The 27,733-nt window shown below is 37.8% G+C and overlaps 1 protein-coding gene across 1 annotated transcript; it reads left to right on the forward strand.

Annotated features, from left to right (window-relative positions):
* Positions 1 to 1,533: 1,533 nt before the first annotated feature.
* Positions 1,534 to 27,297, forward strand: c18h14orf180 (chromosome 18 C14orf180 homolog). Its single transcript, XM_087780210.1, has 10 exons — positions 1,534 to 1,846; positions 7,137 to 7,656; positions 9,060 to 9,090; positions 12,771 to 12,857; positions 16,441 to 16,561; positions 21,790 to 21,820; positions 21,892 to 22,000; positions 23,362 to 23,525; positions 23,601 to 23,715; positions 24,471 to 27,297. Exons 2-10 carry the CDS (start codon positions 7,504 to 7,506, stop codon positions 24,674 to 24,676), a joined length of 1,017 nt encoding a protein of 338 aa, XP_087636336.1. The 5' UTR covers positions 1,534 to 1,846; positions 7,137 to 7,503; the 3' UTR covers positions 24,677 to 27,297.
* The last annotated feature ends 436 nt before the right edge of the window (positions 27,298 to 27,733 follow it).

The raw sequence follows: 27,733 nt of genomic DNA on the forward strand, positions 1-27,733 counted from the left end.
ATAGTACTGTTATTAAAAGTAGTACTAGTGTCAGAAGCAGGAGTAGTTGTAGTCCTTGATTAAAGAACTAAAGTGAAGGAGGACAAAATGCATGTTTGTGTTATACGTAACAAAACAGGAGTTTTGTATTATTATTATGGTTATTATTATTATTAGTGTTGTAGTTGTTATAGTAGTACTAATAAAAATTGTAGTAGTAGTAGTAGTAGAAGTTGTCGTGGTAGTCGCTGTAGAAGTAGTATCAGAAGCAGTAGTAGTTGTAGTAATGGTCGTTGTTGTTGTTATTGCTGTATCCTAAGAAGTAGTAGTAGTATTATCAGAATAAATAGTAGTAGTTTAAGTAGTAGTAGAAGTCATTGTGATAATTGTATCGGACACAGTAATAATTGAAGTTATAGTTGCAGTAGTAGTAGTAGTAGTAGAAGCATTAGTAGTAGTAGTAGTAGTAGTAGTAGTAAGACAGTAGTAGCAGTAATAGCGGTACTAGTAGAAATAGTAGGAGGAGGAGGAGAATATATAGAGTTAGAAAAACCGTGTTTTTCACAGTTTCATAAAAGATGCTTGGATCTGTTTATGTTTTTATATTGATCATTTTGTGTTTGTGATGTATTTCATTATTTTATTCTATACTTACACCATATAGAAATGTATATGTTGTGTTTACAACACCAGCAATACAATTTCTGATTCTGGTATAAATAAATCAGTATTAATATTAATAATTACTGTTTTTGTTGTAGCTGTGGAAGTAAGTTTTAGCTTTTGTTTTGGAGTACTAGTATTATTGGTAGGCCTTCAGTCTTTGATTTTTGTTTGTCCTTTAATTTTGCGTGTTTGGTTTTTGAACATAAATAGACTTGTCAGTGTCGATCTACTAGCAACAAATCTCCAGCAGGGGGAGCCAGAGTAAAGTGAAAGACTCCTGCTGCTGCTGCAGACGTTCATCACTTTCTCTTAATGAAGCGAACGACAGACATTAATATTCATCGGATGTTAAATGAACCTCCATCTTCTCTCTCGTCAGTCATGAACACATGGTGAAGGAACAGCGCTCAGGGAAGGGTCCTGGACTCTGGGAGGCGTTTGTGTTCACCTGGTCAGAGCAGGTCAGTAAAAGTCAGTGGGTCAGAACCTTGAGGGCGGAGAGACAGATGGTTTACTGCTGACCACATGGATGCGATAAATGACCCCCGGACTCCATATCAGGACCTGTACCCTCAAAACTGTAGCTTGGAAATATAAACTAAAGCTCCGAGTTTACTCATATAATATAGTCACAGGTTAACTTTATTGACTATAAAAATAAATGCATCATTCGTAAAATGACCTTGTACATTGATACACAGATTGTATAGTAATATAAATATATTTAAAATAGTATTTATTGAGAATATTTTTCTTTTTTTTGTTTTTGTTTCTTAGTTTTTGTACTGGACGGAACCTTTCTTATTATTTTAGTTCTGCAGGGACTTCTAACGTAGACGGACCTCACCTTAAATCTTTCTTAATTTGAATAAACATTCCCAGGTTTTTTAGCATCTAATATAGAGAAGAACTAATTCAGTCTTTCAAGTATTATATAAGTAGGTTTAAAGAAGTATTTAATGTAAAATTCACCTTGTTTGACGTCAGGTTTACATGTTGGATTAATTTTCTGTGAGTCACTCTTGAGTGGCAGTTGCTCAAAATTAGTTATTTTTATAAAATATATTTTTATAAAATAAGTGAACTTGTGTTTTGCTGTTAAAAAACAGATAATAATAGTTTGTTCAGTTGTTTTTTACTCTGAGGGGATTTGGTTGACAAAAGATGGAAATTAATTGGAACCTTTGGGCTGATAATGAAGGTAAGATGTTTTATTCTACCTTATTTTTTGACCATATATTGGTTTAAAAAATGTTAGATATATTGTTTGGGGTGAATTTTCGAACACCATTTTATTGACTTTGAAGGCCGTAAAACAAATGTGTTTGAGGTATCCCTTGTGTTGTCTCTGGGTCAAGGTGAACAACCTCCATGGCTTCCATAGATACATATGTAGCGGTGGAGGTCGTTCAGCTTGACCCAGAGACAACACAAGGGTTAAAAAACAAAAACAAACAAGCGACAATACAGCGAAATAATCTGTAATCTGAGCAATTTTTACTTTTTATGAGTTAAGAATGATGAAACAAAATGTGATTATGATCAGAGAGATTTCTCGTAAAAATTTCTATGAACCCTACAAATACTACAATCTTGACAGAATAACAAAACTCTGAAGCATCAATGTACAACTACATCTTAAAATCTAGTTTTGTATGTATCTTCATAAGTTATTTTTATGGGATTCTAACCACACACTGAGTATGTGAAGACACATTTAGATCTGTTTTAATCCAAAAGAGTAAAGTTTCTTTCTGTGTGCTGCTACAATTTTTAAATTAGTCTGGCTCTCTTTATTTTCATACTTCATTAATATGATTGACAGATTATATTAGATATATATATTATATTGATAGCAAATGAAAAACAAAAGATCCTTAAATATAAGGGGAAGAGAAGTATGAAGCTCTCCTTCGAAAAAAACTGTTCAGTTTTAGACATTCAACGTAGTCAATATAAAGACGTTGTAAATATTAAAATATAACAAATATTAGGAACTCTGAGTCAGATATTCGTCACATCAGAGTCAGTTAGAATACAGCCGTCACCTGTCGCATCATCAGCAAATACGCAATATAACAGCAGATAAACAGACAAAATAAATATCTCCTCACCTGATATGTATAAGAGCAGAACTTAAACTTGGTACTGAATTTCGGGGTGATAATCAAATAACATCAACAACATGAAACAGCTGATGAGATCTGCATCACATTATATAGGAGGACTTACATCGTCTCTGCATGTTAATGTCATGAAAGTTATGCAGCCCTGAAGCGAGAGGAATTCTTAACAACTTCAATGTGTCTTAAAGGGATATTTTATTCAAAAATCAAACGTCACTCATTTTCTACTCACCCTCATTTAGGGTTGGGATTATTTTCATTGTAATCTGTTCCTTTTTTCGAGTTTTATACAAAAATGTATATCTGTCTTAATAAACGACTGCCTCCCAGTGGAGAACCTGCATACTGCTCGTCTGTAATGTCCATCATGTATTGAAGCCTCGATGAGAAGAATTTATTCAGGAAAATATTCAAAAAGTCTATTTTTTCGCTCAAATGTGGCAGACGTTTAAAGAATAACACCAGAAGTACTACAAAAGTGGTCCTGGTAAATATCGCGATCTAATGTCGACACGCCAGAATCGCACGCGATATTACTTCCAGTTTATATAGTTATTGATCTACTGAAAATAATACCAACCTTTAGTAGTCGGGAGATTGAGTAGAAAACTAATGACGTTTAAGTTTGTAGACTTAAGACTTTAAGTCTAATTTCAGCACTGTACGCTGTTTGTATCTTCGCATTATCCAGCGCAAGAATAAATAACCAGCTAGCTCTGTTTCTTCTGGAGATTGAAGCTGCTTGGAAGGTTCCATCTTCCTGCCACTTTCTCTTTTGGTGGAAAAGGAATAATCATCATTATTTGTATCAGTGAACGTCTCATCATCATACATCAAACAGATGTCAGTGCCAGCAATGTCATAGGATTCTGCTACACCATTTATGTTGGTCCGCGGCCACACACCTACAGGGTATTTTGTCAAAATACTTTCATTTTCTCCACATAAATACACTGAACATCCCATACTGAACAGCTGTATGTGCATAGATAGGTGTTTTCTTCTTTGTAATTGACAGTAGGAGTGAAAACTAAAAGGAACCGAGAGCTCTTTTATTAGTAGCTGTTTACTTCTCGCCTATAGCTTCATGGATAAATGAGGAAAACTTCCTCTTTCCCTTCATCTTGTCACATGTGTTCCTTGCTCTCGCTGTCGCTCATGGGAGTTTGAATGTTTCTCTGGGCCGTGGCAGCAGAGCCGTGGTCCATGTGAAAGAAACAGGAAGTATAAATAGCTCATGCTGAGCGTTGCTGGGAAGGAAAGCAGAGTCCAGAGAAAAAAAAACAGTAGAAAAACTGCTGAATGTATTAATGTGAGAACATGCTGGTGGAATTATTTATGATTTATGAGGCCAGATGAAGAGAGGAAAGATGTTTGGGATGAGTTAGTTCATGGTCAAACAGAAGATAATGTCTAAAGCAGAATAAATACTTACAAGTTTTAATTGAAATGTAGTTCATACATGTGCTGTTAGGACTTTGTAGTTTACATCAAATTCCTGTTAATAAAAACCTATTTAAACGTATTTAAAAATAAGAATAATAATGATCAAGTTACAAAACATTTACAAGCAGCTTCGATAGTAAAGTGTCTTCAAAATCATGTTTTGGTTTCAATACATACATTCTTCTTTTCTTCTAATGACCTTTTTTTCATTGTTTTCTTTTCTATGCACTTATACATTTCAGTAGTTTTTTGTTTGTGTCATATAATTTTTATTATTTAATTGAGACAAATTTAACAATGTTTTTACTTAACTCATATTCCTAATATTAATTAAATATATATATATATATTGTTTAAAAGATTGTTATATTTCTAAATATTTTCATCACTTTCCTAAATTCCTAATTTCCATCAGGTTCTATTTATGATCAAATATCTAAACACGTGATGTTTAACTGACCTTGATTAAATTTAGTTTCTAAAATTTAAATATGGGTATTTTCTAAAATAAACCATATTTTTTTCTTGAAAAGTTTTTAATAATACGTTAAAATTCTCTCTTTAAATATTGTATATTATTTATTTTAATGTGTTAATAAAGTTTGTATCCACTAAAGGTTTGTGATGCATTTAAAAATATATATTTTCCTTTAACAGTGTGTTTTCTGGAATGTTTTTGTAATATAACTAATATTAACTAAACACAAATAATATCTAAATGATGATAATGTTTCCTAATATTTATATTATTTTCTTTCTTAGTTTCTTTCTATCTATTTATTAAAATCCGTTCTTTAATTACATTTAGTTAAATATTTTCACCAACACCAATTATAATAATTATAGTAATTTTCTCTCTGTAATTATCATTAATTATAATAGCTATTTTAATGTGTTATTAATGGTTTTATTTTACTAAAATATTGTCCAGAACCTGATTACAAGTGACTCTGGGATTTAGATTTGTGTTTGCTTTGTGGGTCAGAAACCTTTTTGTTCATGATGAATTTTTCCAGCTGCGTCAGTGAGAACATGACGGATGTACAAGGATCATTCTGGTGCTGATGGAGGCTGAGAGACCAGCGATGACCTGAAACATGAGCGAGGAGAAATGCTGCTGTCACGCTCCACGATCTGGCCTGTGAATCATCTGGAGGGAGAGTGCTCTCGCATTAGAGTGTGAGAGGAAGCAAACATCCTCCCGAGCAAACATTACCTCCGAGATGAAAGACAAGTCGTAATGACTCGCACTTCCTCTGCACTCCAGCCGGTGCAAGAACAGCAAGAGGGTTGCAGTTTGATGATTGTCTGTGTGGTTGTGTGTGTGTCTGTGTACGAGAAAGTTACCTTTACCTTGACCCAGAGACAACCCAAGGGATACCACAAACAGATTTGTTTTCGGCTCTGGGTCACCTTGACCCTGAGATAACACAAGGGATACCACAAACACATTTGTTTTCGGGCCTTTGGGTCACCTTGACCCTGAGATAACACAAGGGATACCATAAACACATTTGTTTGCGGGCCTTTGGGTCACCTTAACCCTGAGATAACAAAAAGGATACCACAAACACATTTGTTTTCTGGCCTTTGGGTCACCTTGACCCTAAGATAACACAAGGGATACCACAAACACATTTTTTTCGGTTCTCTGGGTCACCTTGACCCTGAGATAACACAAGGGATACCACAAACACATTCGTTTTCGGGCCTTTGGGTCACCTTCACCCATAAAAAACACACAGGTTAAGGATGAGGAAATCTATGAACCTTTGTCTTATGAGTTCATGATAATGACAAATAAAAATACATGAAACAGAATCTGAGTTAGAAAACAAACATTGCAAGTATTAGAATTCGCCCATTATAGCCAGTTTGGTGTTCCTCAGGGTTCTAGTACCAATCCCATTTCCTTTAAATTCGACTTACTGTCCACACACTCAGGATGATTCTCCCTTAAAGAAGTTAGAATTTACTTTTATTTATAAAAAGTAAATTAATAAAATAATTAAGTCAGAAACTATAGAACCTATTTCTGTTAAATACTCTCAAAAATACATATTTTATTTATTTATTTGTTCTTTTTTATTATTTTTTTGGGCGGTTAGTGAATTCATTTTTACATTATATTTGTGCTACTCATTACATTTCCTTTTTACCATATATCATTTTCTTTTGGAAGTTTTGTTAAAATTGTAACGTACTAATCTTGATTAATTTTAAATGTTTTATTTTGTTAAATGAATAACAAGACATTTATCCTGAGTAACAAGTTATAGAATAATGTTGTTGTTGTTTGTGTTTAGTTGTATTGCTTGTGATATCTTTATATTTTGTTAAATAACATTTCAACACAACACAGTTTCACTATATTATCCTTACAGGAAACCAACCTGGGATCTTCTCCTCCTCTTTAATTTAATTATGAATTTATTTAATTAGTTAGTATTCTACATCATAGATTTCATTCTATTCAGAAGTTTGCTTTAAACTTAAATTAAAAAAATAATTCTCATCTACTTACCATGAAATAATATGAAAACCTTTTTATTGAAAATATTTTTCTTTTGTTATTTTGTTGCACATATATTAAGTAGTAAATAAACAGGAATAAAAGCGTTTAAACATGTAACTAATTTATTTGATCTCCATTTCATTTATTAATTTGTATTCCTGACTTGAGGCATTCATTCCATAATTATTAGGTAATGGAAATGCTACTAAACATATACATGTTAATGTTTTTTGGTTTTGTTTAAATAATGTGAATTTTGTCTGAGTTGTAATGCTTGTGATATTTTGTTAAGAACATTTTTCCACACATTTTCCTGACAGAATACCAGCTCTGGATCTCCTCGTCTGATGTGTTCTGTTTGTTTTATAATTTAAACCTCTCTCACAACTCTACATGTCCTGCAGATTTGCTTTCATCATCAGATCTCACCACCCGGACCCGTGATTGGAGGAAGACACCGGCAGCTAAACCCCCTCAGACGGAGCTCAGCCGAGCAGCGATTGGTCCAAGTTTCTGCTGCTCACACTCGGCAAACTCTCTCCACTTCCTCCGTCCTCCTTTCCTGGTGCAGGCTGGGTAGAGGGAGGATGTTTGCTCAGCTTCCTCAGCCTGTTTCTCAGCACCTGTCCTTGACTTCCAGAGAAGATCTCCATCCAAGTTCCTCCTCTCTCCGCCGAGAGCAGCTGTGCGTCTCCCTCTTCCTCGGCGGAGGAGATTGAGGTCCGGCGGAGCTCTGATGGGAGGCGGTGCCGGCGCCGTCTGGGACCGGGGATGCTGAGCGGGGGGAGGGAGGGCCTGTTCGAGCTGGGACAGCAGCTCCAGCAGCAGGGGGAGTACCAGGCCGCCCTCCACTGCTTCCTCAGCTGCCTGCTGGGACTGACCCACGTGCAGAGCTTCAGCTCGCTGCCCAACTGCCTCCACCAGGTGAGCACACACACGTGTCGGTGACACACCCACCTCGCCCTCCTCAAATCACCAGAGATCAGTCCTGGACCAACTTGCTGTCAAACTTTAATCCAGATACAATCTGAACTGCCTTTGAGGGATTAATGAAGGGAAACCCTGGAAAAAAAATTTTTTTCAATACAATCCTGTGAGAAATGATTTTACTAACTTCTAATAAAGTTTTTGAATTTTTAGTGATTAGTTTGTCTTAATGTATCAAAAGGTAACATCTCAATATATTTATTCTAATATTTTTATATCAAGTCCGATGATCGAGATCAACCAGAGACTTTTCCACGTCAATAATCTTGACCAATTAATCGCCCAGCCCTAGTTAGTGCAGCTAAAACTAGCGTGAAAACTGAAGCGTCTCCAGGCCACAGTCCAGGTGCAATTGTAAAGACTCTTGCTCTGATGCTTCGCTAGAAAACTACTATCGTTACTTCAGCCGTAAATGAATGCAAATGCCATCCCTGGCTAACTAGAGTTCTAATGGAACCAATCGCCAGAGAAAAAACATTAATAAATAAAGTTAATGTCAATGTTAAGGTAAAACTTTATTGATTGAAATTCTTTTTTTCCAATAGCCACAGCAAATACAGCAATTTTTCATAAAAAATAAATCAAAATAAAATAAGAACGAGAACATAAAGAGAAAGAACAAGATGACACAATCTTAGTCTAAAGACATAACATAACATAAGAGCATCCGTCCAACCATTCATCCATTCATTCATCTATCCATTCAGCTATTCATCCATCCATTCAACCATCTATCCATTCATTCATCTTTCTGTCCAACCATTCACCCAACTATCCATTGAACCAGTCAACCACCCATTCATTCTTTCATCTATCCAACTATCCATCTATTCATCCATTCATTCATCCATCCATCCATCCATTCAACTTTTCAACTATTCAACTATTCAACTTCCATTTATCTCTCCATCCATCCATTTAATTATTCTACCATCCATTCAACCATCAACCATCCATTCATTCATCCTTCCGTCCAACCATCCATTCATCCATTCAATTCTCCATCCATTTAATCATCCATCTATTAAACCATTCATCCATCCTTCCATCCTTCCATACAACCATTTTACCATTCTACTATCCATTCATTCATGCATCCATCCACCCATCCATTCATTCATCCATCGGTTCCACCCCCCACCCATCCATTGAGTTCTTGCTAAACTTAGCCTTTAGACTGATGTCTCACTTTGTTGAAGGAGTTGTATGTATGAACTTAAATCAAATCAATAAACTGTAATGATGCTCCTTATGTGATGGAGTGTGACGTCTGCCTTCCGAACATTCAGCGAGGAACTCAAGGCATTCAACTCTAAACCGTGTTCCTCTATTTCCTCCAGATCGCGGAGCTCTTCATCACTGAAAAGAACTGTATCCTTTAAAAAAACGTCTCCTCCATCAGGATCTCGCCGCGGGGAATCTTTGTGTGTTTGTGAACAGGCCGGGGGTGAGTTCATTGTCCCATTGTCCCTGAACGCCACACTCTCCCAGTGTGTGTCGGCCACCTAAGAGGATTTGTCTGCTCTTATCTGTGCGCACCAGAGCCGACTAATTAACCCATATCTGCAGTGACGAGCCACTTCCACGTCTCTGTAGAGAGGAGCCGATAACAAGGTGTTTTGTTTCAGGATGTGTTACCTCCGCCCGTCACTGAAGACACTTCACTGCTCGGGGCTCAGGTTGTCGCCCGTCATTGTCCGCGGCGCCCGAACAGGTGGATCTGAAGTCACTTCATTAATGAAGAGGCCGCTCGCGTGTAGCGAAGGGTGAACCGTTTTGCGTACAGTCGAATATTACACAACCCCATTAACATTGATGCCGTTGTGCAGAGTCAGAGGAGCACTTGTTGGTCTATTGTGTTACATTGTTGAAACTTTAATTTACTGTTTGTTTCTGGTTGTTTTTATTGATTTATTTAGTTGTATTTAAGGTAAGGTAAGGTAAGGTAAAACTTTATTGATCCCTCAGGATGTCTCCTTCGGGAATTTTTTTTTTTCCAATAGCCAATACATAAAGCAATTTTTTATAAAAAATCAAAAATAAATCAAAATGAAATAAGAACAAGAGAATTAAAGAGAAAGAACATGATTACACAATCTAAGTCTAAAGATAAAGAACATAGATCAAAGAAAAAAGTAAAGAAAAACAACAAAGACTAACATAGAACATTTTATGGTGGAATATTTTTCTTCTGCCCGTCGGATGGTTAGCTGAAAATCTTAAGAGGATAAGTTTAAGATAAGAAAAGGAACAGAGATTATGATTGCCAAAAATGATACACAAACTTTATAAAAAGTGTGAGACTGAAGTGGAAGATAAGGAAGATTAATGGAGGTGGTGAAGATGATTTAGATCGATCACTTTAGTAAATATATATTTTGTTTGGCCCATGACTTAAACTGTTTGGTCAACTTCTGTGATTAAGTTTAAAAAAAATGCTTCTTTAATTTTTTTCATTTGTAATTAATTTAATTTATTAGTGAATATTCTTTATCTGGTATTTATTTTTGTTTCCCCTTTCTCCTTCATTATTACTTTTAATTGTTATATTATCCATTTCAATAAATAAATCAAATGTATTATTTAAATGACCCTAGAACATATTTATTTTTTGTTATTTTTCACAATTTAATTTTGTTGCACATTTATTATGTAGTAAATAAGCAGGAATAAAATAATATATTATAATTTATTTTATATGTGTTACCATTTACTGATTTTTTATTATTTTTTATTAAAGTTTTCAATATTTATTCTTGACTTAAGGCATTTATTCCTTAATTGTTAGGTCATGAAAATGCTACTTAAACAAATTTACTCTTGAGTAAATATTTCTCTTAAGTTATTCTTTCTCTCTGATTATTTTCCCAGCATGCATCAGGATGTTTACAGCCAATGGAAGTGATCACTCACTGGCTTACGACTCCTGTTTTGGTGTCCATAGACATGAGGGGCTATTTCAGTTCATCTCGGCACGTGTGGCTGTTTTTGTAGAGCAGCTTCTTTAAATAGACATTCCCGTCGTGTTTCTCCTGGTGGTCCAATTACGGAGCACGAGAGACGTTGGATTTGGACAGTGGGTCAGTGTTCACAGCTCTGGGAATTGGTTCACTAGGAAGGAATTGTGTTAGATTCCAGCCCGGCTCATTGTTTTGTGTCCAACTGGAGTTAAATATATCCGAGCGAGTCTTCTATGGCAAATCCTTCCACTGTGAGCTCGCTGCTGCTGCTGCCAGGTGCGGAGCCGAGCGCAGGTCAGTCTCTGATGAGATCTTCTATTCCAAATATTGACGCACAGTCTAGTTTCAATATTTGTAGTCCTGCTCCTGGTGCCGAACACGTGCTGAAACCTCGCTGATACCAACCTGTCTGTCACAGACCCGATATTACTGCAAAGGATTCTGGTGCAGGTTGAGTGATAGAGGAAAGTGAAAGTGGACCCTGTTCAGTTTTAAAATGTAGAAATTAAACAAGTTTATTAAAGTGTTAATTCAGTCTGTAAGATTTTTGACTTCAAATATGGTCAAAATAAAATAAATTCAAGGTTAATTTCTTTCTCTTTTGTTGATCAATCATGCTATTATCTGTCTATGGAGCTTCTATGAAAAAAGCCAATAATAGTGAAACTGAAATATTTGTTATATTTCTGTCATCAAACCTCCCATCTTTTTGTTTTCAAAACCCAAAAATATATATATAAATCTTTTCAAAAATAATATTATTTGTTTTACTATATTCTTATATATTAAAAAGTACATACATAAAATACCTTTCCAAATTCAATTCATAACATTTTAAATTCGATATTTCAATCTTGGTATGCTAGTGTTTTTATTATTGGCTAATAATGTGTCAATAAGTTTCTTAATACTCTTTTGGTAGCACTATTGTACCAACATTTTTATATTGAATTTAAAGCATTTACAATTTTAATATATTGAATTAATAACAATGTGTTTGAATTATTGGATTAATTAAATTAATATTTGCATTTAAAAACAACTGAATTCAACATTCAATTGATGAATGACAATGAATTCTGTTACTCAATGAAAAGAAAACCCACCTTTTAAATTTGGAAAATGTTGATTTATTCGAAGAAAAATAAGTTATTTAAAAAAAAAAAATCTAAAATAATTAATATTCTGATGGCACTGAATACATGCACCAACTTCCATGGCAACTGATTATAAATGTCACATGTTACAAGTTCCATCGATCCACAACTGCATCACCTTCAATTCATGTTGATAATATATTTAAATTTTAATCTAGATTTGTCATTTCAGAGGTTGTTTCCCATCAACACGTTCTTAAATATCACAACTAATCTACACACTTTCATCTCAGAAAGATTTTCAATGCTAACTAATGCTAACGTTAGCATTCAAGACTTAAATCAGACATTTTGTTAAGCTTCAGACGTGCATTGAAAATACATTTTTAGTTAAATTGATGGTTGCATTTCATCCCCTGTGTGACACCCCTGATCCAGTGACTGTTTACAAGACCTACTTGTCTTTCTAGAAAGTAGGTCAGGTTTAAGACGAAGACCCTATAACTAAGCTAACAAGGACAATTTGTTTTTTAAATGTCATAGCCGTCTCTGCACGTTGAGCGGTATCCATGGCGACGGTGACAAACTGGTACAACAGTTGTGCGACCTGGTTTTGTCGGGCGTGACGTAGACACGAGAGACAGAGATCTGCTGTTAAGTAGGACGTGAACAGGAGCGCTGTTTATTTTAAGAACACTTTCATTGGCCTTTAAAATTCTCCCGACAACCACCAGAGCGTCGTCTTTGGCCCGTTGTTTAAATATAGTTTTTATGTGGAAACACAGCCCTTGTGTAACTGTAGTTATTAGAAATGATCCGTCAAATTAGTTGTTTACAAAGAAGGTTTGTAAGCATGAGATGAAGGTTGATGAATCACGTTTGACATCCGTGCTCTCGCCATGTGTCTTGTGTTATTCGCATCCGAGTCCAACTCTCTGACGTGCCGCTAATCCCGCCGACAAGTGTCCCACTGATCCTTGACTCTTATAAACAGATGGGAAGGCTCTGCAGTTCATCCAGGCGGAGAAAATGTTCTACGAGGTCGCCCTGATCGAGCTCACCGCTCTGCACAGCAGCACAGGCAAGTTTTGTTTTGACTGGAACTGTGTGATCGCTAATCTGAATTGAACACGCGTGTCACCACAACATGGAACACACTGAACCTTGGACGGATGTTCCAGCCGAAGTTAATGAGCCAATTGGATTTGAGACGTTTTCTTAGAAATGATCAGTGTTTGACATGGAGCTGAGAGTCATGTAGTACCGTAACAGGGCATGACGCTCTCGGCCAGAATAAACCATCAGCGTTTTTAAATGTAGATTTATTACGATTTACAAGACTGATGTCCTCACCTTCATGCCTCCTATAGAAACTTTGACAATGTCACATAATTGTAAGGGTTCAAATATGATGGTTAATAATTAATTTCTCTTAGAGTCTACCTTCAAATGTAATGGTATTTTATGGGATAGTAGTTTGCATTGACCATTTACCATATCCATCTTTGACGATGCCATATTTGAGTCACACTTTGAATATATTTTAATTATCAATTTTTCTAAAACTCTATTTTGCATCTTAAACTTGCAATTTTAAGTGATAGAAAACCCATTAACTTGGAGACAATCCAAATTTGGTAGCTATGGCCCAAATAATTAATAATAAAAAAATGTAGGTATGAATAACTAAGTATTACCCTGATAGTGCAGCAGATTTTGTGCTTTTAATTTGAAAGACGATTCAAATCTGATTGGTTAATATTGAGTGGTGACTTCCCTGGTTGGCCAGATTTATCTGAAAATGACCAAAGTTTATCATCATAAAAAATATAAATATAGATTATTGAGTAATTATAAAAGTCAGAAATGTCAAGTGTAGTGAGTGAATTGTGTGACCGTCACAATAAAGGCGTGACACTTGACAGCTGTGTTGTAAAGCATTACAAATATAATATAGTTATATTATAATATATTACTTGCAAAAAGAACGTTGTATATCCCTTTTTATTTTCATTTTTTATTTGTATTCGAATTTTGCAAGAGGAGCTAACAAGGAAAAAAGTAGCGCAAACGTTGACTTCCTGTTTAGCCTGTAAACAATTCAAGGTCTTCATGCATTCGCTAATAATTGCTCGTGAGATTTTCTCTGAATATGTTCTGACCCGCGACAAACTAACTGCATGTGTTACTGATGATTAACATGGTTAAATGCTTTAAGAAGTTTCATTGTATTGAGTCTGACAAGGAGGCAAGGGTAAGAATTAGCAACCGCGTTAGCAACATGCTACAGCTGTTTATGTATTTACTCACAGTAGAACATTTAACTTTGATTCAATTCAATAAAGCACTTAATGTCCATTTTAGTCCCATTATGATCACTGTTTGGTCTGTAGTTTCACTTTTCTTCGGAAACTAGATCATAATCTTTATGACGTTTGTATCTTATTAGGTCTGTGCTTGGTCTTCCTCATCCTCCATATCCACATTTACACTATGATTTGAGGTTGCAATAAACTTATAGACTGTTGCTCGATTAATTTCTCGTGGTATATTTTCAAAACAGTGTCCATTAAGGCAGCCATTATATTTTGTATCTAAAACACCCAAACTATATTTTGTGTTAGTAATGAAAAAAGTAGTGGAAAGTATTACACATTTAAAGATATTGATCAAAATGAGATTGATATGTAATAAAAAATGCATTAAAATGTTAATAAAAGTTACTTGCTCAACACTGTAAATTATACACTCTTGCGTATCACTGGGAGCATCAGGAAAGATTTCCTCCGTCCCATGAGACCATATTTCCCGACCAAACTCTTCCAGCGTCAGTTTTTTGCTTGGTGGAATTCCAATCAATTCTGATATGGCAGGATTCATGGGAATATTGATTGATCCCCGCAGAGAGGGGTTTTGGTGAGAAAGGCCTCCATCTTTATTTACAATAAACATGGAGGAGATTTAGCATCCGGCTCTCGCCACGAGGCCGGTCATCCATCACGCTCCAGACGTCCGCCGCGGCCGCTCTGCTGAGGCAGCAGCGTCGCGAGGGAGGAGGAGGAAGGAGGAGGAAGGAGGAGGAGGAGGAGGAGAAGGAGGAGGAAGGAGATCAGGGACAGACATGGCACAAGACAAATGGCCACGCTCGGCTGCAGAGTGCTGCGTAGAATACTAGAGAGCATGATTCAGCACTTACAGCAGCCAGAGCTGCACGTTCTTCAACCTGCTTACACACACGCTGACGTACGACTTCAACGACTTATTTTCACCTCAAGTTTGTGTGTCAGTTATGTCGAGGGCTTGTGAGATGAAAAAACAAGAAGCTTTGTTTCGGGTGACGAGTTGCCGTTGCCTCTATTTATTTTATGTCTTTAACATTTCAAATGTTGAATTTCGGGATTGTTTCAATTGAAATTTTGTTTTTAACTTAATAAATGATTTCAATAATTTGTAAATTGAAAGGTTGAATTTGTAAAATAATCAAATTAAAATGTCATATTTTATAAATTAATGTTTTGTATAGAGTTTGAAAATTGAGATTTTATATTCTTCAAATTTTCTATTTCTAATTAGCCTTTTAAATTCAATGTTAAATGTTGATACAATAGTGCCACCATTTTATGTTGAATTTAAAAGGCTAAGCATGTTATCTTTTTTGTACAAATAGAGTAAAAATTCAAAAATAAATGTTGAGAATTCAGTAGCCTTAAAAATCTATAATAATAAACCAGACAATATTGAATTTAAAAGGCTACAAATTAAAAGATAATATTAAATTTAGCCTTTTTATTGCGATTATTGGAATTTGAGTAAGAAACTTACAAAGAAAACAACATTAAATTGGAAAATATTTGTAACCTTCAAATTCAAAAAACAAATTCAACCTTTCAATATAGAAAAACATGTAATGCTTAAAAAACAGGTTCAAACATTTGAAATGTTTAAATTCAACCATTCAATATACTGATAGCATTTGATACTTCCACACAAAAAAATGCAAAATATGTGTAAAAAATCTTGTATTTTAAGAGTAATATAATTTTATTTTGTTATCCAGTGATAAATGAATAAGTGAGATTATTTAAATCATTGTTTTTTTTCCCATATTAGACACTTTTTGAATGTCACATTTCCACCACTCTATGTTAGGGCATTTCTCTTTCTGCCATTTCATATCGTTATAAAATGTATCTTCTTTCAGAATCTAAGTAAAATCAATATTAAAGTCTATGGGAATGCAGCAAATGTCTTTATATAAAAATTAAATAGTTTTACCCTGAATTGAGCTGCAGTTTATTATAAATTTTAGTCCATTTTACGCTTGGAGTAGAGCGTCTTTATCTGAGCTTGATTGACACATGAATAACTTTGGCTTTAATGGATCTTTACTTTTCGCATCATTAGTCACTCTTCCAGTGTTGTGTGTGTGTCATACCGCCTCTCTGTTTGTGTTGGGTCACCGCAGGAGTGTGTGTCTCTGTGGGCGGGGTCAACCCCGCTATCACCCCTCCTTCGATCTTATCTCGGCTGCTCCATCTCCAGCCCTCATTCGTCGGCTCTCTCACATACCGAACATCTTTCCGAGGAGCTTTTATTTTCTTCTTTTTTTTCCCACGCAGCTGCAGGACTAACCGGCAGCTCCATGCCCTGTGTTTGTGTCGCAGGCCCTCAGGAGGAGGCCACGCTGGGCTCAGCAGGATGGATCAGCGCCGAGGATCTGTCGGAGCAGACCTGTCAGGCTCAGCACCTGGAGAGACTGGCCCAGCTCTGCATCATGAGCAAACAGTAGGTTTCCCGAGTACTGTAGTCATGTGTGAAGACACTTGAACATTAGTGCACTTCTGTACTACTACAAACATCATGTTTTCTCTGTTTAATAATTAACAGTGAGTGAGTTAGTCTCTTCCATGTTACACAGTTCAATAAAGAAACATAAAAAATGAACTGGATGTTACAACTTTATAACATTTAAAAGTCTAAACAGACATCCATAATCAAACTGACATCATTAATTTTATATTTTTGATATATTTACAACAACGAACTTTCACTCCTGGACTTTTATTATCCACTTGTTGACAAGTCTTGTGAGACTTCCTGGAACAAATCGAACCAAATGTCTTAATATGTGAAGAAACATTAACTCAAAATGTCTTTGACACTTCTTTTCTAACTCAATCAACACTCACGCCACATTCTAATTGTCTCACTCCCTCTCATTGAACTCAGCAAGGCACCTGCTTGTTTTTTAACTCTCTCTTATGAAAAAAAATAGTTTTCTGCTTTCTAAAAACTGTAACTGTTATTAGTTGGGTTCATGTATTTGTACGGTTTGTTTAGTCAAGGTGCAGAGTAGAACGTTAACACATGTTTATCCATGTTTGACGCACATAAATATTCATCCCCGTCAGTGTTTTAACATACACACTAATGTAGGTTTGCTACACGGTTCATGAGAGAGTGTTACACAAAAGGTATTTGAATTTATATATTAAGATATAATGCGCTGTACATTGTGTTTATACTACAAAAACACAACTTTTCCAAAATATTTGATAACATTGATATTCAAGCTTTTACAGTTTGACAAAATAATTAACTCAAGTTTTCCAAACTTCACACCATTTTTTAAAAGTAATCCAATTAGGTGATGATACATTTTGACCTCCAACAGCTTCTGGTCCGGCTCTAAAGTCGAGGGTCTCGGTCTGGTAGAAAAGAAGTAACACTTTGACCCAGTCATGGATCAGTTATGTCAAGAGTCTTGAGTGGAATTTTACAGTCGAGGCAAAGAGCCGCTTGTGTTTCTCAGCATAAGTGGAGAGAAGAGACACCAAACTCCACCCGAGTGTCACGAGAGGAACGACTTGAACTGGATCCGCTGTCTCCTGTGTCAGTGGTACTTAGTTCCGGGCCCAAGACCGGACCCGTTTTCTGAGGCTCTGTTGTGATTGTGACCATTTAGCCTGATTGCCAGAGAAGGTGACAGAGGTCAAGGCCGGTCAACCCGCCTGGAGTTTCCAAAATTTCAAAGCGTTTTGATTTTTTTAAGTGGACCTCAACTTTCACGATAAACTGAAGATCATTGAAAGTTTGTGATGAGATCAAGTAGAGCTTTTAAACTGATTTAAGACCTGATCTAAGCCACGATAAACATGATGATCCACACTAAGGATCAATAATATTGGGCTGATGGCTGTCTTAAATCTCAATAAACATGCCGTTGAAGAAGTCACATTTTTCAGGGACTAATGTGGTGGCGCTGTAAACAATTTTGTTTTACTTTTTGCGCACTAAAGTTCTGCCTCCCGGATCAGCCTTTTGTGCAACAGGTGCCACAAAAGTCGCGTTTACTGTAAATGCACCTCAAACGAAGCTAATTCCAAGAAGGCTCTATGTCTCGACTTTAAAAAAGGTTTGTCTCCAACTAGCCATGTGCAAGAAGGTTATTGGTTATTGAAATGCTGAACTGAGAACAATTGTTGTGCTGTGAATTGTTCTTGATTTTGCGAACCTGGTGTTGCATGGTTCATCTAATCTTTGCATGCTTTAAAGTAATAGCTGAGACAAAACTAATTTCACTCATTAACTGTGTTAAAAACATTCCAATACTATTGTCTACTGTTTCACTGGGACCTCGTGAGATATTTACACGGAGCGTTTCCTGTCTGTGTAGCATGTTAGCATTTGAGGGACATTACAGACGAGTAGTATCGATGTATTTAGATGTTTTCAAGTGTGTTCTTTTGGACAAGGGGAATTAGCTTAACTGCGAGGGTGGGGCATCATCCTTCAACTTTAAAAGTATGTAATAAGTTTGAATTATTTGTCAAGTGCCTTCTCAGACCAGGATTACAAAGCGCTTAAAAAACAAAGCAATGCACAGTTGAAAATAAATGCTTTAAAAGGCCAAGACAACATCGTGACAAACATAATAACCCAGATCAGTGATGTAAGGAGGAGCCTGACCATGAATAGATCTAAAAGTAAGAACCAGAATTTTAAAATTTATCCTGAAAGAAACTGCCAGCCAATGCAGAGTTTTAAGGATCGGGGAAATGTGAGTTCTTCTACAAGAGCGGGTCACAATTCCGGCTAACATTACCTGCAGGCAAGACAGCTCCTTCTTGTTTAGACATGAATATACACTTTTACAATAGTAAAATCGAGAAGACACAAGATGTCCCCCCTTCTGTTTTGCACTGTGCAGTAAAAGCGTTTGAGTTCAGTCTAACTGACATTACTGTAGAGATGTTCTCAAAAATATAACTCCAATAAACTATTATACACGGGTACTCCCAAAAAATGTGTCCCAGTGATGCTTGTGCTGCTTAAATTTACGATATATTTTGTTTAGGTTTGAAATGGTGTGAAAATCAGACCCCCATTGTTTTTTCCTGGTGTGAATACCATTCGCGTCCTCCCTGCTCTTTTGGTCTAGTCACGTCCCATGTGATGATGACGCACGCTGCAAACAAGAACTACTTTTTAATAGATTGTTTATGAGAGAACTGGTGAACTTTGTACCACACATAAAACATTCATATTAACAAAAAGACGCACATGACTTTTACCACAATGGAACGTGACCAGGGCTGAATGGCTAAAGGGTGTCCCATCCCACCTTTTTTTAAACTAACTAAGTAATATTTCAACACTTAAATTTTTGAACAGAGACTTCAGAATCAGAAACTTTGTTGCCACTGGATTGTTTTTATGGTGGAATTACAGAATATAAAAATGAAATAATATGAGTGGTAGATAAAGAGATTAATTAAATAAAATACAGTGAATTCAAATGCTTGAGTTGTACCAGTGCTGATGGTCCGAGAATCCATGAGATGTTTCCCCATCTTGAAGGTTTATACCGGCTTGTACAGTTACAAGTGAATTTTAATATAGTCAAGCACGTTTCAGCCAATCAGCAGCCTCGTTAATTGTAGCTCGGACTTTCCATTGGACTAAAAGCCACGGTTGCGCCAGACCAGGAAATGACCAAACGCAAAGGAATCTGATTGACAACGATCGTTTTTTTTTGTTTGTTAATATAAATATTTTGTGTGAAAGTTCCCCTTTAAATGTTCAGTTGATTAAAAATGTTTTTTCAATTATTTTGTGTTGGCAGCGTATAATCTTATCTTGTAGGAAGTCATAACTTATAACGTCTCCGTTCTCTCTTCAGTTGTCCATGTAGTGAGAAAACACAATAAGTTGGTTTACCTGGTCATGTTCCCAGTAAACCTTAAGGTCACCTCCGCCTCATCTTTAGTTTTGACACACTGACTTTGTGATACCATGAACTCCTCAGCTGTAAGGGGGAGATCTTTTGAGGGTCTCTTCTGCCTCCTCAGATCAGGTGTCCCCCTCAGAGGGCCTTTCCAGAGCAAGCCGACACCTGGCCATTACTTATTGAGCGGAATTGTCCAGGTCTCTGACACTAAACATAGCTTGCTCTACATATACAGACACACGTGAGGGTGACAAATACGCCCGACCTGTAATCCCGGGCTGACAAAAGCCTCACAGCTGGGTGATCCTGCGCCTCCCCATGCCCCCGCCCTGGCCTGTCACTCAGCATGAAAGTGGTGGAAGGTTTCAGGCTCGGTAAACCGACCTGGTGTGATTCTCGCCGCAGAATAAAGTGGAACAGTCGCTGTTGGCAGGAACAGAAGGTTTCCGTGTCCTGGAAAAGGCGCCTGAACACCCGCAGCCTTGTCTAATGGCGGCTCATGCATGTTGAGATTGGGTCCAGTTACTTTGTTACCTCCTCCTGATGCTCCCGACCTGACGGTCACTTGGTTGAGGTCAGGAGCTGGAGAAGATGTTAGCGCTCGTACCCATGGAAACAGACACTTCCACATCTTTCTTAACCTTGCTTTATTTATTGTGTATTCTATGACTGTCCTGAAAACACTTAAATACATCTTTGGTCTCAGGAGAAGGTTCCTTCCTGTGAACACTAGGGTTGTGTATTGACAAGAATCTGGCATTAGAATACCTATCACGATTCAGGATGCGATATATTGTGATACTGTAGGAACAAGGATATGTTTGTAGTATTGTACTTGACTTAGACGTTGATGAATTTACAGACCACATGACACTTGACGAAGCCGTTACTGCTTTCAAACCAAAACATGTCCGAAAATCAACTTTAAAAGCCGGTGCAGTCGACTGTATCCTCTTGTCCTGAGTAATCGCAGGGATCTCTCAGGATTTCATTGTCCCTTTAGCTACAGAGGATGTACTGATTTCTGCCATCTAGGGGCCCCAAATTTAATTACAACACAAAAAGGAACAAAGACTGTGTGTATTTCCATGTTGATGTTAAATATCTAATGTGAAAAAAAATTGTATTGTATTTTAAACACAGCTTATTGAAATATAAACAATAAAAGAACAGCTATACAAATTAAATATTATTTTACATCCCATCATATAAAAGAGAAATTGATACAGTGTTGGAAAATGTATATATAGCAATAAATAGTAATTTTCAACGATACTATTTTATCGATATTTGGTGACAATGTATGGATTCTTTATTCGCCCCATTTTTGGCTTACAAGTTATACTGTATTCACACAGTTATTTTTATTGTTTGTAGTTCAATAAAGTTTGTGTAAAAAAAATAATAATTTGTAAACAAATAGTTTTATTTTAAGGAAAGGGACGAACAAGTCTGTGATTAATTCCACGTTGTTTGGGATGATCAAAGGAAAAGTGCGTATATTTGTGTGCACACACAGAGTCATACCTATGAATATTTCTGTACGTTTTTAGTAGAAATTCCACAAACTACTTTGTACATGAGGCCCCTGATTCTACAGTATCGCAAATATTTTATTGTTCCCCCTGTATCATGATACGTACTGATCGCCAGATTAAATCCAATATACACAGCCATAGCTGAATATCAATGCATCATCTCGAAAGAAAATATCTTGATATTTCTTTGTATCAAAATACTTTGTCACGCCACTACTGAACACTGTTCTCCTCTTCTGTTCCAGACCTCACCTGGCCCTGGAGTACAGTGGCAAGGTTTGTACATTTTTGGTTCACCGTCTATAAAGGTTCTTTGTTGATTCATTAGTGTTCCGCAAATCTTCCAGGCTACAAAGATCCACCAGAGGGCGTTTGGAAATGACCACCCGGTTACCGCCAGGAGCCTGGAGCTCATGGCTAGCGTCTACGCGGAGATCGGAAAGACGGAATATTCAGGTAAGTGTTTGAAAAGTGCAAGATATTCAGCGTCAACCGATCTGAAATATACATCAACAGCTAATCTAAAAGCAGATGAAAGTGAACCTGAACATTCAGAAGCATTAACTGTCCTTGTCTACGCCCACGGTTTGTATCTGAAGACACTTTGTTGAACTAGATACTCGCTTTACCAGGCTCAGGTCCATGTCTGTGCTGAAGAAAACCGCTGTGCTCCAGATTAGGTTAATGTTTTAGTGATGTCAGCCGTGATAAATTATGAATCACTTCGTGTTGGACACGGCGCTGGTTTTACCATGCAGAGGAAATAAAAGAGCTTAATGACGTTTTGAGGCCACCGACACGCCGAGCGAGGGCTTAAACCGCGAGACTCTCTGCTGCGCAGTTTAGAGAGAATCGCTGTGTGCCGGCGGATCAAAGGTGCAAGAGAGTCGGCAAGAAGATACGTTTTTTGACTCCAAAACACCGAACCTCATGCTGAACCTGAGACATCCCATTTTATCCTCTAAGTCAGCATGGGGCACCAACAGAACTTGTAAACTCACTCCAGGCATAAATATATTATCTTTTATTTTTTTATTTTGGTTAATTTCTCTTCACGGTAGCACTGTTAGCCACTAGCTATGCTAACAAGTACAGCATTCAATTAAAGCGTCCTACAAAAGTTGAAGAGCAACTAATGTGTTGATTTAAGTGTCTCTTAAATTAATCTTGGACCTCTATTATAACCATCAGTATGTGTCTGTCTGTACAAAACTCTCTTTTCATTCAAATATTTACATTAGAAAATGATTCATGATCTGGAGATTAAATCTTGTTTACCATATCAACACCCACTCCGCTGTGATTAGTCAAGCATCAGGGTTTGTCATTGTATGTCATCAATCTCGGAAGTCTCCACCTGCAAGGGACTCGTTGTGTAAACAAAGCGGGCGTGAATTCATGTTCTGTATGATCATATGGGAAGTGTTTTTAAATGCTTTAAAATATATATGAAAGTTGTGAAAAATATGGCTTCAATGTTGCAGATTATAATTTGTTTGACTCTGGAAAGTAAGCGCGAGATCACAGTGATAATATATGTCTTTTGGCTCAGCTCTTTCTTCACAAAAGCCAACTCTTTTTTGGCTTAATTGCTATTGTACATAAAATTATCAAAGCTGCACTTTAAATTATTTGTCTAAGCTGCTGAAGTGTTTGAACTGACTGTTGGTTTTCACCTCAGCCGTCATTCCCTCAGTGACTGGATCTCCCAGGCAGGCGTCTCCATATTTGCATGAATACTTTTGTTTACCCGTCCTCGAGATTAGAAGCCTGCCGAGCGACGCTGAGCTCACTCTGCCCTTCCACCATGTTTCTAGACTCCCTCGGTCAGTGTGTGTCCGCGCTGTCCAAGAGGTTCGCCGCCGGCGAGTCCATCCGGGACACGGTCCACTGTCTTCCCAGTCCTCACCGGGAGACGCACTCGGAGCTGCGGCACAGGAAGGACTCGCACCAGCAGGCCGACGACTCGCTGAAGCTGCAAGTGAGTGACTCATCTGTGGCAGCTTTCAGCCGTTTGAATATCATTCTCAGTCCTCCTGATGCATCCTGTGTCCAGGTGTCCAAAGCCCCCACGTCTATATTGAAGAGGCCGAACCACGACACAGACGTTATTTACAGACGGAAAGGCGAACGACGGGTCAGATTCAGGGAACCAGAGACGACAGTTCACGGTGAGGAAGAGAAAACAACTTAATATTCTGCGTTTGGATCTTAAAACGAGGAATACAACACACAACTTGACTCTTTGTCCCTAATGTGATCTTAGTTTATAAGATTTACCTGAACAAGTGTGTTGTTAGACGATGTTTATACATGCAAAAGACTCACAAATGAGTCTCCCAATAGCCCCAAAACTGACTTGAATATGCAGATTTAAAGGTGACTCCCTCGGGCCTTCAGTCCTGACTCACAGGGGATTGGGAAGCAGCCAGGATGAGAATCAGCTCCTCTAAATCTATGACCGTGGTCCTCAGTTGGAAAAGGGGTGGAGAGTGGATTCTTCCCCAACTCTTGTTTGAAAGTGAGGGAGACTTTATTAATCCCTGACGCTTCCTTCTCTCTGACAGACATCCCCGCAGTTCGGCGTTCTGCCGGTAAGTCTATCTGGAAGTGTCGAGTCACGTCTGCACGACACTGTCCATCAATTATGCACCCGAGTAACGGCTGTACTGCCACACCCACTGGACAATGTGACACGGCTCTGCTTCACAATCACGTTAGCGAAAGTCCAGCTCGGCCCGCGTCCAGAACACGCTTCACTGACATCATCACTCGAGTCCAAACAATCATCACGTTAAATGGGCTGAAAATATAATGACCACTTACCACGTCTTGTTTTGGGTTCATTTTACTTTTAGAATTTTTTTTAAAGATGGGTGATCATAATCTTAATCGCATTTTCAAAGGTTTCCCTCTGTGTGTGCAGCATACGAGACGACGCCGTCCCGCCCCCACCTCGCCCTCTTCACCTGCCTCTTCCTGCTGATGTCACTGCTGGGCGTGGCCATGTACTGCACCGACCGACGCCACCACCAGAGGGCGTGCGAGGAGCTGGAGGCGGTGTTGGCGGTCTACCTGCTGCACTTTAAACAGCTGCTGTGGGGCTGCTGGATATGGCTGACCATGCAGTGACCTCTCTTTTCTAATCCAGACTGTAACCTCCCAGTGGGATGTGGTTCCGGGACTATGCGGGGGATCCAGTGGAGGATTCTGTAGCTGTAGTAGTTCTGTGTGTAAATACTTGGACTGTAGCGTGAACGCTGCTTCTTCTTTTTGCACATTTATGCTCACGTGTCATGATGTCTGATCACGAGTGAATGTCACTAATATACATTTCATAGAATTATGACCACCTGGTTCAAAGAAATGTGCCTCAGTCTAGAGGGGTCCACGAAATTTAAAAGTTGCAATCAAGCCCGTTGGTTTGACTTGTACCTGTGATCCGATCCAAAATATCAGATTTTTATTTATTTATTTATTGGTGACATTCTTATTTGTGGTTACTTTAAAATAGCTAAATAGTTATGGGTATTTGCATGGTTTTATTTTGTCTTTTTGGACGAAGACGAGTTAGCGGCAGTTGCTACATTAGCATGGACAAATACTTTTGCCTTTAACTCCAACAACAAAAAAACGGATTACTATGAAAATAATTCCAATTCTTAATCCTCATGAGGGTGAGTAGTAAATGAGTGCAATTAGAATGTTGCCTAAACTAACATAGACATTACAATCTCCCATCTGGTCCTAGATATTATCTGAAGTTTCCCACAAAACTTTGGTTCTACGTTGAGGTTTCCCAGAGGACTGAGCCTCTCCGTTCATTATTGAGTTGTCCAACAAATCCTGTGTGGGACCCTTTCCTTGTCTTTAGCCAATGAAACCAATTCCTTTTTGGGACCTGGTGGTTTACCCTGTCAGTGAGTCTTTCCAGTCTAGTATCTTGAAGGGGGTTCGCTTTCAGGAACTCTTCAAAGGTGCTTAACACGATATGGCTAGCTAGCTTCGGTATACGTCATAAAATAAATTACAAAGCGGGTACAATCCGAAGGCCAGTTGCACCACTTACAATCTGAGGTGATAGCCATGAAGGGGACTATCAACCACTATCCTATTCGTTTCTGGAACTCCTTCAGGACACGCCGAATCGTACGTACCAAATTGCATTTGCCCTTCAATGTGCCACCCATTACCCTCCTAACCAAAACCCATCTCCAAAGAAGCGACCCCAGCATTCTAAAAACCTTGAGACTGAAGAAGGAAAGCTCTAGTTGTGGCCTCACCAGTCAGAGAAAGTTTGTTATTCAGCATTTATACATCAGTGAATGTAGCGTCGCCTGGTGTTTCCATAAGAACAAGTGACTCGTGTTTCTTTCTGCTGATCCTCATAAACTCACTGGAATGACGTGAATGCTGATGCATCTGAAGTGTTTGGTGTTGCTCGAGTCCGACTCCAATTATCCTAACTGTTATTTATACTGTGTATACTGCATCCCTGCAAATACCCACTTCAGTTGATATGTCTTTTTATAACCATGTTTTAGTGTGGCCATAGACGGACTTTGACCTGGGGTTGATTGTGGAATTCTTGCTCGCGAACCTCATCATCTTTCAAACAGACTTTTCAAGGGGAAACCCATAGTCGGATCTTAGAAGCCATGATTTACAATGCAATAACTGAATACACCCTCTTTCTACTGAACCTCGGATGGTCTGTTGTTAATGCCTGGAAGGTTTTGGTAGTGATGAAGAAATCTGACAGGTGTGAAGCAAATATTATCCAGAGATATAGAGGTTCTACTCAGAAGACATGTGGTTAGGTGACAAACTCAATAGAGCTTTCTTCAGAAGGTTTAATGCTTCTCTTTGGCGTTGTTTCTGTGTCTTCTGAGCCACTTCTAACTCATTGGTTAGCAAAATGGTAACCAGTGTATAATCACTGTGAGACCATCCAATGAAATGATGAAGACAAATACATCTGGGCGTAGTCTTTCAAACCCAGAATCCACTTCCCTCACGTGGTGTTAATCCTAAAGGACTCTTTTTCAAAGAACTCTTTCAAGACTACCGAAATCCTCCCGCATCTAATTGGAGATCACATCTACACATGCCCTTGGATTGTAATTGCTCCACAAGGCAGATGACATTAAAGAACCACATTCTAGGCTCCGATATCTCTACCCTTTGAAGACTTATAGACGGCTTTATCTCTTTAGTCTGTCGTTGGTTTTCAATGCGGATCAATTTTTGTTACCTTGGTAAGTTGACTCCAAGATGGTCTGTCTAAACCACCTCTCTCTTACAGTCCAACCAACAGGTATATCATCTACCAGTCTTTCCAAAGGCCTCTGCCCCTGGAACATCCAGACACTATCTTAAGATTAAGCCGAACTTCTCCAAAGACGATTGCCTTTACCAAGAAATGTTGCCATTATCGGAAAGTTTGCTTCACATCTGCTGTGTAAAGAAATAGTATCCTAACGAAGGACGATAACCGCCTTTTGGAGGAATCAAAACTGTTGTCCTCTAAGCAGAGATGGAGATAAAGGAAAGAGTCGTTCAGTTGTTGGTGGGATGTCTTCAGAACTTAAAGGGCAACACATACACACACTCTGAAGAAGCAATAACACACACCAGGTGGTTGATGAGGTTTTTATCTCCTGCAGGATTCAGGGACTTCTTCTTTTTTTTTACTTGAATGTCAAAAGTAACTTAAAAGGGAAAATGTAAAATAGTCTTCAGCAATAAAAGAAAAAAACACACTTGGAGTTTTCTGTATCCGTGTTTTTGTTGTTTGCAAATTTTCTCTGTTTTAACTTCCAGATTGTTATTTGTGGCATCTAACAAAGTTGCTATTTCGCCTGACTGGTCAAGAGCCTGAAGTCGTATTACAATAAGATTTATTTAAGGAAGAAGTGAGGCAGATGATACAAGTGCGCCCCCTGCTGGTCTAGTGACCCCTGATTTAAAGTAGGCATCTTGTTTTATTCCCCTTTTCTGTTTCAATCTTCCTACTCACTTTCCTCATTACTCATTTATTACCATTTCAGGTCTTTTCTCGCCTCCATGTCTTTCCTTAAATCCATTTTTCTTAATCTTTTTTTCTTTTAACGTTGAATTCTTTTTTTCTTACTGGTTGATTCTTGCAGCTCACTTTTTGTTAAGTGAGATAGATAGATAGATAGATAG

The sequence above is a fragment of the Callionymus lyra genome, chromosome 18 (assembly GCF_982586985.1).
Source record: "Callionymus lyra chromosome 18, fCalLyr1.hap1.1, whole genome shotgun sequence".
Taxonomy (NCBI): domain Eukaryota; kingdom Metazoa; phylum Chordata; class Actinopteri; order Syngnathiformes; family Callionymidae; genus Callionymus; species Callionymus lyra.

Bases quoted from the DNA above. Each gene is read 5' to 3' on its own strand.
- c18h14orf180 (XM_087780210.1), top strand. From the start codon at position 7,504: ATGCTGAGCGGGGGGAGGGAGGGCCTGTTCGAGCTGGGACAGCAGCTC. The intron at 7,657-9,059 runs GTGAGCACACAC...TATTTCCTCCAG, and splicing joins TGCCCAACTGCCTCCACCAG to ATCGCGGAGCTCTTCATCAC. The intron at 9,091-12,770 runs GTATCCTTTAAA...TCTTATAAACAG, and splicing joins CTTCATCACTGAAAAGAACT to ATGGGAAGGCTCTGCAGTTC.